This window comes from Lepeophtheirus salmonis, chromosome 13 (genome assembly GCF_016086655.4).
Source record: "Lepeophtheirus salmonis chromosome 13, UVic_Lsal_1.4, whole genome shotgun sequence".
Lineage (NCBI taxonomy): Eukaryota > Metazoa > Arthropoda > Copepoda > Siphonostomatoida > Caligidae > Lepeophtheirus > Lepeophtheirus salmonis.
In genome coordinates this window covers 45,809,629-45,828,611 of record NC_052143.2, presented here as the reverse complement: position 1 = coordinate 45,828,611, position 18,983 = coordinate 45,809,629, and the positions used below count along the sequence as shown (strand labels likewise).

The 18,983-nt window shown below is 29.2% G+C and overlaps 1 protein-coding gene across 1 annotated transcript in view; it reads left to right on the top strand.

Moving 5' to 3' along the window:
- LOC121128095 (uncharacterized) overlaps positions 1-16,625 on the top strand; it is an 81,718-nt gene extending 65,093 nt beyond the window's left edge. Inside the window, exon 5 of the mRNA XM_040723663.2 lies at positions 16,100-16,625. Coding sequence (XP_040579597.1) covers positions 16,100-16,329 — 230 coding nt within the window. The 3' untranslated portion in view covers positions 16,330-16,625. The remainder of the gene's footprint in view (positions 1-16,099) is intronic.
- The last annotated feature ends 2,358 nt before the right edge of the window (positions 16,626-18,983 follow it).

Genomic DNA, 18,983 nt, shown 5'->3' with positions numbered 1-18,983 from the left:
TGTATATTCTATATAAATAAAGTAATTTGAGTAGATGAGTAAAGCTGTAAACAAGAACCAGTTGCATACATAAACACTTGAGTACAGAGAAAACCGTACGGATAATACTTTTATATTCTAATAAAAACTAAATGAGCGTTGTTGTTTACACACCAGGTGTGTATAAATAAATTGTATTCCTTTACATATTTTCTAAAACTATTTAAAAAATCATTACTCTTTTATAGTCTTTAAAATACTTTCAATTTATCCAACTTGTTCATTTTGAATGGGATAGTCTAAATATAGATCGTACAAGTTAGTCATAACTAGTTAAAAGTGTAATTAAATGTTCCAAAAGACGTTTTTTATTCGTGTGAAGGTTTTACAACTTAAAAAATACAAAGATGAGTCTCATAATATGCCTCGTTCATAGAATGCATAAGTTTTAATAGAGAACACTGTTATTGAATGATTTCAAGTCAACTGTTGCTGTTGAGGCGTATGATTAGGGATGTGCAACGAGCGAGTGTGAGTAAAAACAAGAGCGAGACAGATTGAAGTTACAGTTTTGGAGGATAGAATATCATGTAATTCTGCAATAGAAATGAGAATATTCTATATTTCAAATTACACTAGAACAGTTAATATAAAAATTAGTTGACATTTTCAAATTCAGAATACTTAATTTACTTCGTGAAACTTATAAAAAGTACTTTTATATTTCTATATATAATAGATCTGTTAACATTGAAATCTCCTAAATTTCTTTAATATTTTTTTTTTAAATCCATGGCTCATAATTTTAGAAGAGGTAAAGTTTATTTACATATCTCACGACGTTACCTCGTAAACACAAATCTTGCAGATGTGGAGAATAACAAGGAATGAACGAATGTGCTATCAAAGTATAGTATATGTGTTTGTTAATATTAACTTCCGTTAATGTCGCTAATATGATATAATATACAATGAGTAATCCAAAACTAATGGCTAACACTTTATCCGTAGCAGTATATTATTAGTAAATTGATAAGTTGAAGTATTATAACGTAAATTTGAGATATTAAGTTAAAAATGTATCGGTAAAATAAAAAACAACTGAAATAACGATTAACTATTACAAAACATATTAATTCGAAATTTTAAAAGAAGTTATACTTAGAAAATAAAACAAATTAATAATGGCAAATGATACGACATAGAAGTTATAAATATTAAATGCCATATTATAAATGGATTCAACAAATTAGTAGCGAAAAATGTAAATTAGATGTATAAACATTATAATGAGATATTTTTACTAAGAAATAAGTATAATTATTTAATAGAAATAAAATCCGTCTTCATCCTATCATACTTTAAATACACAAAAAATACTTAAAATGAACTTAAATAAATTTTACATCTATATGTTTGAATCCATGGAGCCCAACCCCAAGTGTTTACCCCAAAAAAAAGATGTTAGACAAACATTTTAAGCTAAGACCCCCATTGAAATCATTCTGGCAGTTGTTCTTCGTTGTTCGTAAATCCAGATACAACTTAACTTCCAACTGCGAAAATCAGGGCTAATATTTTTGATGAAAGAAGAATACAAAAATTCTTAAGATATGTTCTCCAAGAGATAAGACCAAATCCAGAAAGAGGAAATCGAAGAAAGTTACTTCTAACTTGATCATCAATCTCAAGAAAGTAGATTCGATTCCTTCCTTGCAAGGGGATTAAAAGATAGCAACATTGAAGAAGTCCATTCACGATGAGTAGGGAATTTCATTATTTCAAAAATAATTATTATTTACTTTATTTGAATTTGTACAAGGCAAGGTACTATATAGAAATATTAATTATTACGAAGTATAACGTATTTATCGTTACATTGAAAGAGTAAATATTATTAAGATAATTTAATAAATTAAACAGTTACTATAAAAATTTGTGAAACTCATAAAAAGAACTTTCATATTTCTATACTATAGATCTGTTAACATTGAGTGTTATAACTTATACTTATAAAAGTAAGTTAAATAAGTAAGGGTAAATTTTAAAATGATACATTTTTATACAGAAATAAATATACTTATTAGCAGAATAGAATATGCATTGACAATGCAGACAAAAACTATGGAGAAAAGAGAGGCACATTATCTTTAGAAGTAGGAAATTATCTTCTACTCTTTTTCCAATGACTAAACATACACACATGTAATAAAAAAATCAAGGGCCCAGGTTACATAAATTTCAAAAATACATATTTATTTGAAGAAAATGAAGTAAAATTTCAAATATTAAATTTTGTAGTACACAGAAAAAAATTTTATATTTTTGTCATAACTTTGAAAAGCAATAAAAAGTTCAATACCACTAATAAGGAATTATAAATAAGAATCGTAATCTCAAACTTAAAATTTTTTCCAGGATGCAGAAAAAAACACACGATTTTCTAATTCCGATTAATCGTCCCATTACTATTGAAAAGCTATCACTTTGCTTTAAAAACCTTATAAATACTTTTTTTTTTAGATTAGAAAAAGATAAGCATAATCTTATATTTTTATCTTAAATATTACAAGGTTTGCGTTCTAATAATTTTTTGAAATTTTAACCATCTAAAGATAAAACACAAATACATATTTTAAAAAATAGTGTAGAGTGCTAAAGTCAGTCCAAACTTCATTCATATTGTAAAAAAAAGAAAAGAAGGCTTTATCGAAGGTACTCATTTATAGATGAAGAGAATAAATGTAGAAAAATACTATAAATAAACTTATGATTTATATAAATCACACCATTACGTCTATTTCCATGACTTTAAAACTTTTCCCAAGAATTACAGAATAATTATAACAACTATAAATTAAAAAAACCTCTAAGAAAGTGACGTACGTGGTTGTGGATAATCTATTTTTACATATCTTCTTATTAATGAAGGAAAGTTTACTTGTATGTTTGTCTGAGAAACAGTCATGGGGTGCACTATATTTAGTTCTCCTTGAGGTATTTTATTTTTGCTTTATGCAGTATCAAGTAAAATAAAGGAAGTGTAATATGCAGGAACATTGTATAAAATGAAGGAAATCTCACAGGTGTTTAGTTCAACTCATATAAAAAAAAAACTAATTTTAAAGGAGGTTTAACAATGAGATAAATTACTAGCTGGCTCATCAATTATATATTTTTTTTTTTCAGACGTTCTTTTTTTTTCTTGAGGAGAGAACGTCTAAGTATTGAGGGAGTAGCTATGCGTGAGCGTGTTAATGAAAAACGAAAAGTACAACAATAATTAGTTAGGGAGTTATCTTTTATATTATTAAAACAAAATTTGTATGTTCTTCGACGCCAAATAACTCCTGCCAATATTGTGGAAACTACCACTAGTAAAAAATAATTCTACATCTAATGAGCTCTACCTAGTATTGAATCTTTGCCAGCCTTAAATGAGTTTTTTTAATCATAAAAATTTACTACTATGCCAATTGCATGTACTTGTAAATGATAGAGATATTATATAGAGTATTGTATAGAATCATAAGTATAGGAGATGCAAGAGAAAAATGGCCCCCTCTCCAACTTAAGGAAAAATAGCACTATTTGGACAATTATTTTGCTATATTTGGACAATTAATCTTTTGTTTATAATTGATAGAGCCAGAAATGAAATTAAAAAAGTGTCCTCACAGAATTGTCTTATTTAAAAAAAATCAAAATATAAATACTTTTTGAATAAAAAATTATAGTCTCGATTATTCTATTGCAATTAATCTTATACCTAAAAATATGCATCACCCAGCATTTATGCCCAGAGGAACTTAAAAGCAAGATTACTTACTCATGAAATGTTCTATTATACCTGCTGGAAAATAGGACACTCTTTCTAAGCGTCTCGTAATTTGAGATATTACTGTATAAATGTATATTTTTTTATCTTTATACATAGTATTTATGTTTGAGTGTAGGTATCTTTTGAAGAGGCTTAGGGGTTCATGGATTAAAGAGGACGACGTTATAAAAACAGGGAGGGAAATGAATAATATAAAACTGTCATATTGGTCTTTTTTTGTATCAGCTGCAAAGGATATATTTTAGAGAAGGGAAGTTGGAGAATAGTCATATAAAAGACGAAGAAAAAGAAGAGGGATGAGGAGCTAGGTAGTAGAAACATGTCCTTAAAAATGAATGAAGGGGTCTTATATATAGTAGACAAAGTATGAAATAAATAGTATGTATATAGTTTTTTTCTCATGACCACAAAAAAAAAAAAAATGAAAGAAAAGAAAAGGAAAGAAGGTATAAGTTCTTTAGGAACCACGAGGCCTTTCTTTTCGTTTATTTTCCTTGTTACTTATTTCTTTTTTGACACAGGTTGTTTTCCTTTTGTGCTTAAAACATGATTTTCAATTTCAAGTGTAACAACAAAAACTGGTTAAGAATTCGATGTATTTATCATTCATTCAGTCAATCTTAAGAATGCACAAGCTGTATTTGCTGCCCCCTTTGGTGTGTTCTCTTGGGCAGCTAATTTTTTTTTTGTTAGATAGCTTGTTCAAACTTGCACGAATTTAAAAAAAAAATACAATCAATAACGAATTTGTCTACCCAAATATTTGTAAAAGTCATGGAACCGTGTTTGGAATCTGCGCTGGAGTGACAGAATAACAATTGCTCAAAGTCTGGGACTCAGTCAAACGGTCATTCAAAAGGTTAGGAGGGAGTTGTATGAGGTAACAAAAATAATAAAACCTTTAAAACAAATCATTTTAAAAAGGCTCCAAGACAATTTTGAGGACTTCATCTTACCCGACTTTGCCCTCCAAACTCATCAGATCTGAATCTAATATTGTTTTATTTTTGTGGGTGGCGTGCAACTAACAACAATAATACTAAAGAATAACTGATCAGACGGATCAAGAAGGAATTCTAGGGGTTGCCAAGGGATCAAGGGGGCAAAGACCTAATGGCGCTTTCAGCCTCGTATAGAGACTATAATTGATACTGGTGGTGATTTTAATGAATAAAATAAATTAGAATCCACTAGACTTCAGAATCTGGTTATATTTTTTAATTTGATTACTGGTTGGGAGAAGATTCCGTTTCAAAAAAATCATTTTCGAGGCAGATATAGCTTGCACACCCTGTATACGAGTATACCTATAATCAAATACATAAGCCAACCTAAACAAATAATGATTGCTAAAATTTATATGCTTGACCCAGTGCGAAAGCATGCTATCTCCACATAAGCAGGAATTGAGATGCATAACCTTCTAGTTTCGGGTGACTTCAACTTTACCAATATTGAAGCTAGGAGATTGAAGTTTTCTTACATCAAATATGCTATTGGTTTTGACTTTATGATAATAAAGTTTACGTTTTAAGGATCTTTATTTATTTTTTGTACTAAGAGGTGATAAAGTTTACTAAAAATGTTGTTGTAGACTATTACATGTAGCAATTGAAGTATTTTATTGTTATAGTTATATTCATTAAAAGTTAAAAATATTGTCCTCTGCAGCTAATTGTACGTATGTAAAATAGTCACAATTTCTCTCACTTTATAAGCTTGGAAATTAGAGATACCATCATGCATTGATTTTCATCTCCCTTCATCTAATAATGCAGACTTTTTAAGTTTTTAGCTTCTGGCACTGGCAGAATTCCAGTCACTGTATGCTAAAGCTACATAGCATGTTTTTGCACTAAATAAATTCATGGTACATAGCAGTTAGCCTATTTTTGCTTCAGAAATATAGAAAAATATTGACTTTTGTGAATTTTTTTAGCGAATCAGAATCCCGGAAAGTTTTTAATTTCATTTTTTTTTTTTTTCCATTATTTTATTATTGCGATGTGTCTACAATATCTACATGATGTATTCCAAATAATACAACTCATGCAATGATTCAATCCATGTTTAAATCTTCCACCTTGTAAACCAAGTATCTTTGATTATATTAATCTCGGGATACGTTTGAGATCTAGTTCAAATGAGGAATTAACAGAATTTGAACTCATTCTGATAAACTATTGCGTAGATATATATATTTTTGTTTGTACCTACCATCTTACTTTTTTAGGGCTGATTTTACAATGAAAGGAGAATTTTAAATTTTCATATTTTGGCAAAGACTACAAACGAAAAATATCCTTGTTTAATCAGGTTTCAATTCAACCTTTCGAAATATGTACTACAAAAATCCCAAAACTAAGGCAAATGTTTCATATGTTACAATATATCATTTTGGGGCATCTATTAATAAACGGCAAGTTTACAAAAAAAACAATACTGTACAACTTTTCTTTATACATAACAACAGAACCTTTCTAAAAGAGGAAACCTTCTATGAATTTTAAATATACCCATTTAGTGAATAAAAAGTTATTATAATTAAATTATTTATTTATTTGAGAGGTTCATCCTTCTTCAGTTCTTCCAGAACCGTCCCTGTAATAAATGAAAAAAACTTTTTCCCCTTTTTTATGTATATATATGTATTCAATTATAAGATTATGTTTATAGTCTTGAAAAAAGGCATTTTCACAAACATGGAAATGAACAAAATATATATTGAATATGTATATGTAAATTATTATACGAGAAATGTTCACGATAAAACAGGTTTCATTCAAATTTGATATGTGGTATTATTAATTAGTGTTGTGTTTGTCCTTAAATATGACCAAGAACCGTGGTCCAATCCAATTTGGTCCTCAAGGAAGGTAAAACAAACCCTTGTGACGTTATTAAAGTTGTTTCTCCTTTTTAGATTATTCTGTATAATATAAGGTATAGTTCAAAGAAATAAATTATTTTTTCTTTAATTTCAATGTTTTATTTAGCCATAGTAAGAATTATGCGATTCATATAAAATATGAACCATTTTCTTTTATAACTTAATGTCATTTCGAAGGTAATTTCATAGTTCCTCTTTGATAGAAACCCTCGTCCCTATTGAAAAAAAAATTGGGCGAGTCGATTTTTACAAGCTCTTTTTAAGGCAAATTTTCCATCAACATAATCATTCACCATAAAGAGAGACACTTGTTGTCAAGTCCGAACTATAATGTGGATGCAAACAACCTCCTGGAGCTTCTATCGAGCCAATGTCGGTGTATGTGACCTGGCATTGTCCGGATAGAACATACTTAATCCCATTTTGACCAAAGATGACCGCTTTTAGGCGATGGCTTTCCTTAGACGGTCGAATTGTTGGCATTACAACTCCAAATTAAGAGTTTGTCCTTAGGGGATCATCTTATAGTTGATGATTCAATGCCAATCCAACCAAACACAAAGCAAAATCTGCCTGGCCGTTAATCCTGGCTTGGCCACCGGTTACACCGGCTCACTGCAATTGGACCACGGCCGATTTCCCTTAATGTTGTGGTAAGCGGGATACTTTTCATCACCAGTAACCATCCGCTTCAGAAATGGATCGATTTTCTTGTAATTAAGCGAACTTGTGATATAAAACTTGGTCCATGATGTATTTTTGAGTTAACTCGTGTGGCTTCATTACATCGAGCTTCTTTTTTAATCCAGCCTTATCTAAGTGGTTCCAATTGGTTTTTTGTGCAAAGTTTAGCTCTTGAGCAACTGTAACAGTCCTTAAAGGACGGTTCACTTAGATTATTTCCATAATTTTATCGATGTTTTCGACAATTTGTCTTCCAGAGCGTAGTGCATCATTGACATCAAAATTGTCGGAACAGAATCAACGAAACCAAAATTGGGCATGATTGGTTGTTACAGTATACTGACCATAAATATCATTTATATTTCTAGCCGTTTTTCATGAAAGATAAGCTGTAAAATATAGCGGATTGTCATTTTGCTTGTGTCTATCTTTTATTAAACACTACTGAGTCAACCAATAATAACATTTGGTAGAAGTACTTTTAATATAAAATCTAATCTTTCTAATACCGTCTAGCTTAACCTGATCGAACTTATACAACGCGAGATCCAGATTACAAAAGCTATCTATATGAAAAATAAAGGATTTATTTTATAATATAATACATTATATAACTAAGTAAAAATATAATATTGTCTTGTTATATTGTATAATAATGAAAATATGAATATTTTTTGCAATATATGTGGAATAATCTTAATAATTATCTTATATATTATATCTTATTTGGCTTAATAAACAATCGATATTTTTATGAAAAACTCTGAAGACTGACAATTAAGGACCGATATTATCGGTGGTAAGACTGAACTAGACCGAAAAAATATGGACCGATACAACACTACTCCTAATCAGAAATAAAATATTGAATGTGAGGTTTTAATGATGAAGAAATTAATATGCGTGTAACTACAAATGAAAATGCTTGTTAATGACGGAGAGTAACAATGTTGATTAGTTGGAGAGCTATAAGTATAAGTACTCACCTAGTCTCAGACTAGAAAAAAGGATCGACATTGTTGTAATTCCTGCCTGTGGCTTTGGTAGATACAGAAAGGAGCTGGTGTATATATTCTTGCTTGTAGCTAATTTAATAAAACGTAATCACAGGTAAGCTGCTATTATCACAAATTTTTTTCAATTTTTCAGGCTACCATTTCATATATAAATACTATCTTCATTACTATAATGTATAAATCAATTATTTTCTACATTATAAACTTTAATTGAAATTCAAGCCCAAAATATCATAAAACTGTTCGATAAGAAAATACTTTTATGCTAAGTAGTTCATTAGAAACATTTCACAAAATTAAAATGCAAAATGGAATATAAATATTAGGGTGTCCCATAATATCAAAAGTAATTTTTCAAAATTGGATACCGCATTTTTTTTTCTATTTGATCTAAGCTACTCAAATAGGATTTTTTATTATCTAACACAACGATAACAGGTGCCAACAAGGGCTTAAAGTCAGCTCGATGACTTGATCGTAGGGTAGACTGGTAAATTGACAATCAAATGAAGATTACACAAAAAGTACTTATCATATATGTATTTTAACTCGTTTCACTATTACTAATAGATATATGTTTGTTGCACAAAACTTTTTCTGTTTAAATTGAAGTATCTCCAAGTAATTCAGTAAAATGTTTTTCAACTTCAAACCGTTTCCGGAACTATAAAAACCTACTTGAAAAATTTCCTGTAAAAACACACATAGACATTCTCATTTCATATATTAATATTATTTTTACTTAATAACACAATAAATTAATCTTATTGAATATATATTCTTTTAAGTGTTTATGTTTTACAGTCAGAATAATATTTTCTTGTGTTCATGAACTCAACGTAGTAGAAATTGTTTGTTTTTTTCCTCATCCACTGTAATTAATCAAGGAAAGTCTTTCGTTAACTTAATTGCTCTCTCAGCCGTATCATTAACTGCTCTAAGCATGGACAATTTTTTTTCAGACTTCAATGTAAGTAGAATTACTATCCCATAAAGATGGAGCTTCAAGATGAAAATAATCATCAATTTTGAATGGGAAATGATACTTTCGACAATATGAAGTCTCATATTTTTTTTTATCTTAAATAAAATTTCATATAATGATTTACGAGTTGTTATTAAAACAATAAACAAAGTGATCAATAGATTTAAAAACATTCACGTACCAAAAAAAGAAGCATCAAATGCTCTATTTGATGTAACGTATCTTTTGCCATGTGCTGAGATATTTTCATTTGTCAAATTTTGACCATTTTTTCTTAAGTTTCTTGATCGACATCATCACCAAAGAATAGTCAAATACCATAAATGAGGACTAAGTTTTTTTTAAAGCAGCTTTTAATATTGTTTTGTCTATTTTTTCGTAACCTTTAAATGATATGAAGAAGCATGAATAATTATATGGTGCTTTGACTTCTAAAATTCATACATTGAATCCATAAATAAACATATATCTAATAACACTATTTTATCGTATTTATTTATTTTAAGCTGGGAACTTAATAAGGAAATTTCAGAGAGTATATTGCTCTGGCCATGCTAGGAACTTGGTGTATGACACCAGGAGGTTTAATTTTGTTTATCGTTGTCTCCATCTAAAAATATAATACGTAGTTCCATCAGCTCCATGTAATCATCTATCACAATTTATTTTGTTAGCTCACTGTGATAATATTCTAATAAATCTTCAATTTCAGAAACTGGTAGGTTACTTTGCGCTAATGATTGAATGTAGTTTATTTTGAAGGAATCTATATTTTTCCAATTATTTTTAAATTTTTGAATGATAACTATTTTGAACTTGTTGTTACATCTTTGATTTTCACTTCTAAAACACTTTTTAAAATTAGATCATGAAGATGATGACGACAAGCAAATAAAAAAAAATTATCTTCTCCAACCAAGTGACCTTGTCCTTTTGGTTTTCTCTGTTGTTACAAGATCAACCTGTCTTGCTCAATTTTATTAATTGGTATGCATCGATATTTCCTATATCAAATAAACTATCCAAATTATTAATGAACTCGTTCCAACACCCATTAAAGATGTGCTTTCATTTCATATAATTTTTTGTATGTATCTCCAAGATGTGTAAAATTGAATTGGTTTTTTCACATGGGACAAACACATTTGAATTTGAGTAAAATTCAAGTTATAATTAACACACCAGACATTGTGGAGTACTTTTTAACTAAACACGCTAACCCATGTTTAAACACAAGTTACCGTACTCCAATTTATGTGTAATTAGTTTGCACTTGTTTATATATAAATCAGAAAAAATTGAAATAGATTGTATATTATCTTGGAGCTCCTAGTCTGTAATTGACTTTGAAGTTAAAATTAAATAAGGTCATAACATTTATCTAATTTGAAATTTAGTATGTAATATGTAAAACTATAAAAAGACTTAATGAAATCTTATTATGATGAATAAAAACTATTATTATCGATTCTGAAAGATAAACTCAACATCATCACTTTATATAGGGAAGGGTGGATCGTGGAAAGTTGAAACACGTTTTACTGAATTACTTGTAGATAGTTCAAAATAGACAAACCAAAGTTTTAGACAACATAAATATTTATCTATTTACTAATAGTCAAACGAGTTATAGTACATTTATGATACGTACTTTTTGTGTAATCATCATTTGAATATAAATTTCCCTGTCACCCTACGATCAACTCGTCGAATTGACTTTAAACTCTGGTCGGCACCTGTTATCGTTGTCTTAGATAAAAAAAATTAAGTAGCTGAGATAAAATACAATAAAAATGATGCCTTATGTTTTGGCACACCTTATTACATAAATATAAACATTAAAACAAAGAATACAATGATTAAATCTTGCAGTTCTATCAATAAATAAACACTAACCCATAGAGACTAAATATAGTTCAGCCTGCGAAATAGCCGTGAACTTCAGAACAAACGACGGTATATAGTTCCACTCCAGCGTTTATACATATTGTTCTCCTTACTTTATTAGAAAGAAGGATCATTGAGACCCTCAATTACTATCTAAGAAGGGTTGCGATTAAAAAGGTGTTCTGAAAAATGGATTTAGAATATTATCTATGTCAATGTGGTACTTCTATACCACGTCTCTTCCACAAATGTGTTAGTATTCGTCTATTTGACCTGGAAAGACTTCCGAGTCGAATCATATTTACATACACACACCATTCAGATAAACAGATTAATAGCTTTCAAAAATTGAAAACTGGAAAAGTATTTACATTTAATAAATGTTTCTCTTTGGTGTATTTTTAAAAGGATATAAAATGATAATTTCAAAAAATAGATAAGTACTTATAGAAAGATATAAATTAAGTATCATGAGTGGCACTTTACCTTAAAGTATCTATCTACCTAAATGCATACATTTCCCCATCTCTTCTTTTCCTCTCTAAAGGGTTTAGTTTAATTACATTCCCCATTTTTTTCATGCAAGTTTTTAGGATATGATGATGTGTTTTTACAAAAATACTATGAGGAGGTAAAAATTAATCTATACTTTGTATATTATGTAGATAAAAATACCTTTATATGAATAAATGAGTGGTTCAATAACTCAAAGGCATACTCTAATTAAAACAATACTGGAGGTATCATGCTAAAAATAAGTATCTGTCTAAATTTTGATCTAAATATGAATATTGTAATTATATTACTAAGGGATCTTCTTTGTAGCTTTCAACTTCTCCTCCAAAAATAGAAGAAAAATGCCCAAAGTTAGTAGGTCGTTTATCAATAACTTCATTCTTTATCACTATTCTTCTATTCTTTATTTATAAGTGGGTATCAAATAGAGTCGTTCATAGGGAGGGGCCTGGAAGGGATTTAGCCTCTGTTTCTCTTTCCCCCTCAAAAAATCCTGTGGATGCCCCTTGACCAACTAAATTTAATTTGAACCCAAAAAATCAACGTTTAAGACAAAATGAGGAAACATTTTAAGAGGTTATAAATCAATTGAAAAAATTATATGTACATGACATTTTTATTCCATTTTCCAGCTTTTTCTAGAAATTATATAATAGCTACATACTTTTCTATAACACTAACTATTAAACTATTATTTATTTTGTTAGAAATGTTTCATATGTATTCTTTTGAGTTCAATAATGAAAGTTTGAACACTAATAAGATGAATAAAAAGTAGTAAAATCTACAGCTAACAAATAATACGTAATCAAACTTTCGAACTTGTAAGATGACTCAGTCGAATGGTACATAATTATTATTTACTAAAGGTAGTACCCGGTATTGCCTGGAGTAATAAGGTGTGGGTTAAAAGACTAATTCTACTTTGATAATATAGATTATAACTCCTCAAGAAATTATCTTTGTTACTCTCCGTTTTACATGAGCACTCTCACATTTAATGACTCAATACGTCTATCAATTCATATGTGTTCTCTCCCCATGAATAAAATACCTAATAATGAATGTTCGAGAAATAAAATATATGATAGGGTTTACTGATGAGTACTTAATTAATATCTAGAGTCTTCACTAACAAAACACATAAAACAGTCCTCCCCGTATGCTACATGCAAAACGTGTAATAAAATTAATTTATTTTTACATATCAGATTATTAAAATTTTAACATATATTGTAAATGCATAAGAATTATGATATACATCAGAGAGCAATAACAAAAACAAATAGTAACAGTTCTACTTGTATACATACACACAACTTTATTATTTCGTTAGTACGACTACATTATTATTTTTGGATGAAAATATGTTTACAGATAAACTTTGCTTTATTGATAAGAAATAAAAAAGAACCAATTTTGAATCCATTTTTAAAACTATATTTCCGTCAAAACTTATTTATTAAATTCTTTACAATTTGACTAAAGGACATAAGCAAACTAAAAAAATATAAGGTAGTGTGATAGTCTGTAATGTGTTGTTTAAATTAGTTGTTAAAAAAATGGGGCAGACTAAAAAGTGAGTAATATTCACGTATATTGTATTTTGAATAATATAATTCAGGGAGTTTTATTATTTTTCCGCAAGGCGGAACCACTCTCTATCACTTTGTCTAAAAGCTAATATAAATAAACAAGACAAAAAAAAGAAGTTCAAATACCATGATTTTCTCCCTTGTAATTTATATATTATTTGAAAAAATGAAGAAAAAATTATATATGTGTTGTTTTTAGATTATATAACAGTCATACTTTTATTTGGTGTGAATTTAAATAATTGTTCTTTTACACATGAATATATTTATGTACATATATATTTAGTAATAATTTTTTTTTAGAACATTTTGCACTTTTAATGAAGTATATAAAAAAAGAAAAAGCTTTTTTAACCTTTTTATGTGGAATTTTTAACTTTATATGTATAGCTTTGAATATTTTATACATATATAAACTCATTTACAAAATTATTTTTCAACAATTAATAAAAAGGCTTACAAAAAAAAAACACTTTCGGATAAAATCTTTTACAAAGAATTTTGTTTAACGATTTATAACCAGAGTTTTCCTTATCCAATATTTGCCTTATTTTATAGTTAAAATTTACATATTTTTTGATTTTGATAAAACAAAATGTCCTATAAACATAATAAGTTTAATCCAATTACATAATTTATATTTTTGTAAATCAAAATATGATTTTCCTACAACTTATACTGTATCAAGAACAATTCAGCAATTATTTTTATAATTTATGTAGAAAATATAGGAGTCTGTCATTATTATTATTTTTTTGTACAGCGTCTCTATAATAATTCAAAGATCAAAAATTTTATTAAAAAAAAAACTATGACAGCATCATCTTACAGCTATCTTATAAAATCGAAAATCGATTAGTTCTCAATTAGACTTTAGGTTAAAATTCAATTTGTAATTAAAATAATAGAAATGAAATCTTAGAATAATATAGGTATGCTCTCAATTCATCTTTCAATAACAAATAGGTATCTGTTCCTTACTAAACTAATTGATCGAACAGTATTTATTTTTTGATATATGGGCAATTCATAAAAATTTGAACCACTGTGCACACTTAATGTGACAGATATATAATTTGAAATTTATAACATACAGTCCAAAAATCATGTATTGAGTCAAAATGTGAATCTTATTTCGATCCAGACCTACTTAAAAATGCTAATAACAATAGTATGTAAAAAATTTGGAATTATTAGAAAGTACAGATGCTAAATGTATATATTTGAAAGATTCAGTGTGACAATTTTTGTGTAAAAACCTTAGCTTACCCTCCATATTATTCGTTTAACTGATGCCACATTTTCCTAAAGAACATTCTTCTTCACTCTTCTTTTACTAACATTCAGTAAGTACCGAGTGCTCCATTAAAATCTGAAAGCTTTGAATTTTAAACTTCAACAAGATATGATTAATTTGTTAACAATACAATTTAGCACAAAATTAGTACTATTAATGGATGTGTGTCTGAGCTATCTTATTCATTAATGTAAATTCCCATAACAGCAATGGTGGCTTCCAGGCGTCGTCCGAAAGATCTGGCACACGTTGTAGATGTAGTCAATGGTCTTGACGTCCCCCCAGTGATAGCTGACTGTAGCTTTGAGGGCGTCAGTGTTTGGATGACAGAACCAGCAGATCTTCCCCCCCTCAACATGCACCTAAAATGCGTTGTCGAAGGATTTGGTATCAGTGGTGGAAGGGGGGGCAGTGACAAAAAAAGTCCAAAAGAACTCAAAAGAGTCTTACAACGGAGAAGAGAGGTTTCTTCTATTGCTGGTGTCAAAAGTGGCCTCTCCACCCTGAAAAGACTCTTTTCATCCACTTTTTTGATAGCTCTCCGGGGAGTCTGGTGTGAAACCCCGAGATATCTTTTATGGACTCGAAGGGATGGGCCTAGGTTGTTTCAATGAGCTCTTCCGGTCCAGTTTGACCTTTTTGAAAGAACCATTCTTCTTATCCAACGTTTCGAACTTGCTGATGTCGTAGAAAGTGGTCCTGGAGACTCCCAACTGCTGCAGTGCCCGAATATAAATTCGTCGATCATGTTCAAGTGTCATTTTCTCGACTTGTACGTAAGCTAGAGTGCTTAGGTTTATTTTTCTTTGTAATTAATTGTTTATACTTAAATATATATAAATATTAATTCAATTCAATCACTAATCTTCATTAGTTAATAAATTAGATTTCAATGCATCATCCCATACATGGAAGAGTCTATCATCCTTCATACCTTCAAATTTAAACTTTATATTCTGAACATTAAAGCCCAAGATATCTATTATATCAAATGGGGGAATTGTAATACTATAATGGTTCGTTATATATAATTGGTGAAACTCTATCAAACCAATAAGGAGGAAATAGAAAGAAATGTGTTTCATAGTTAAGATAATGAATTTTTCCATCAGATATTGAGATTAATCATTATTGATCTTAGTATCCATCACCTTTACATCATAGTTATACTTAAAAAAGCATATACATAATCTTGAATTTATATATTTTTTAAAGGAAAGTTCATAATTTTAGGTCATTTGCATATTTATATCCGTGTAACCACTCATGAGATCGTGAAGTGAATAGAGGTATATCAATATAAAATCTTAAGAAGTGACCATTGATTAATAAATATTACTTACTTTACTTTTGATTTTTGGAAACCCTTATATTTGACAACTTTTTAATTTTTATTTTTTACATTATAGAATCATCCATGGAATTAAAAGCAAATAATATTACTTCTCCGGAAATGAACGTATATCGCTTCCTTTCTGCAAGTCTAATGTTCTCAATTCGTATACTTTGCTCTCAACGACAAAGAATACTCTTCTTTGGTGGAGTCTATGCTCTTTTTCTTCTCAGCTTTTTTGGATGTCGAGCAAAAAAAAGGAGGACAGAAAAAGAAAAGGCACTACACATAATGGGCAATGAATGATTAATATTGGTTAAAAAATATAGTCATCAACTTCATGAGAGTGCATGCATGGAATTATTCCTCATAATTTTAATATTATTAACGTTGATTGGATAAAATATGAGAGTGATGAACTATTGAATTGGGTGCTTGAATCATTGCATCATGTAATTATCCCTTTTCCAAAAGAATCCATATATTTTGATATCCAGTTAAATTATAATATCCTCTCAAACAAAAAATATATATTTCTTAGAATTGTATGTAGTATATATGCTTAAGATTTCTAAAATATATCCTGGCAAACTTTTTATTAACAGTGCATATTATTATTTTGAACAAAATCACGACTCCAAAAAAATCAATTTATTTTAAATAGAAATCAATTATAGACACACCTATGACCAAAAGTAAAGCTATTATCATTTATTATTTGTAATCAACTTCATATCGATAGTCAATAATCGATTTAAAAAAATCAATAGCTTCTGCTTTAAGAAAGCAAAACAATTCCAATATAGTAATGTGAACATATTTAGTTACTTTAGAATTATCACTACTTTTGAAATGAAATAATGTGAGGGTACCCATTTAAAGTATCGTGGAATGCCAGATGAGCCTCGAGAAGTCCAAAATAAATATTTTCTTCGATTTGCCTTCCTAAACCTTGTTATAGGATAAACCCAAACAAAAAAGTCAAAATGATTAGCTATCCTTATATTAACACTCTACATACACTGAAGAGCAGATAATTCTATATCAAAACTCAGAAAATCTCAAATAGCCTTAATAACAAAGCAAAACCTCAGTAACGGTTCAACAAAAAGCTTCGCTCTAAGTGGGTATACTAACCATTACATACATAGGTCAAACCCAAGAGTATGAATTCGAATTGCTAATCATTTGCTTGCATGGTTTGTTTGCACAGCACGCTTAAAAATAGACGAACCTAAGCGTAATCATAGCGCACACTGGGAAGAGTACCTAAAAAAACGAATATTACACAGCACTCAGAAAAGACAAAAAAAAATTAATGGAGACAATTTTACAGTGAAGCTAAAAATATTGCAAAACTGATCATATTTCAGAAACCAATCGAAGATTCAATTGGTCTTCTCAAAAAAAGATAATAGATACACACAATCACCTGCTCGATCATTGCAAATACAAATGGAAACTCATTTCCCTGACAGCAGAATCAATACCACCTGTGATAGACAATTGTAAGAAACCAACTTTGACATTGACTTTATGGAAGTTAATCGGGTTAAAGATTCATCTACTTCTTTGGACTATTTAAAATTGTATTACCAGATATAAACCAGTTGTACTACAACAATTCGGGAACAACTTAATCTATTACATCTCTCAGTTTTACGGAGTGATTCTCAGCTCTGGCTATACACCAAGGACCAGGCGAGATATAAAAGTTATATATTTGCCAAAAACGGGTAAAGACGACTACAGCTCAGCAAATTAATTTAGACCAATCACCCTTTCAAACTATATTCGTAAAGAACTGGAAAGAAGTGTAGAAGATGTTACCCCTAGACTTCCCTTAAATAATGTTGTGGGTTACTTCTTCTATGAAGTTTGGTGCAACAAATACAGGGAAGATCAAAGAATGAAACATACATATTACATGTTGAAGAAACCATAACAAAAGAGTGTCAAACTTACACGTCAATACATGGGTATGGGCACATATTTGGTCCATCTGGACAATTGGAAAAATACAAGTATAATATTCGCATAGAAGAACCACAAAGCGCAGAGCACCTAAGTAACAGATGTCCATCGCTCTCATATGAGAGATACCAAACCATACAAGAAGAGGATGAAGATCCTCGTATTCTTAAATTTATTAAATGTACAAAAATGAAACAAATTATTAATAATAACTATAAAATTAAGTAGGACTTAAGATCAATTTCTGTTGTACTAGCACATATTCCCCTTTGTGTGGTTCTGTTACTTACCATATATATGTATAGTTTGTTATGTATGCAATTCTGTACTATTTTATAATGTATGTATGTACTGTAGTAAACAGCAATAAATTCTCAAAATAACTACCCTATACTTGAACCAATATACTGAGAAATCCATCAATCCACTCTTCATACTACTTTATAGCTGTCTAGTCTTGAGCTTTATGTCCTCTCGTGCAAGCTTTATATGTATCTGGCCCAAAAATACCGACTTACAAGACTTCCCTATCACAATTTGTCTCCAACATCCCTTTTCCAATACTAATTTATAACAAAAATAAATATTTCTAGGTCCTTATTCTCTTTTTTTATATATTTTCCTCGTTAAAACTTTCTCCCTCTCGAGTATTTCACTACAATTTAAAAAAATGCAATAAAATATTGATTTTATTTAGGACCCGAACAATTTGTTATTGCAGAAGATTAACGAATAGTTAAAGAAACAAATTGATTATTCACACATTAGTAAAAATTCAAATCAAATTGAAACAAGCCGAGTGAGTGATCGAAAATTTCAATCATAATTTATTATTTGGTGATTTGTATGTCCATTTGACGATGTCCAAGAGTTGACATCAACATGATGCAATATTTTGTTTGTATTACACACAAACTTGTTTATTTTGTTTCGTTAATCACTATATTAATAAAAAAACCAACAAAATTAACATTTAAACTTCCGTT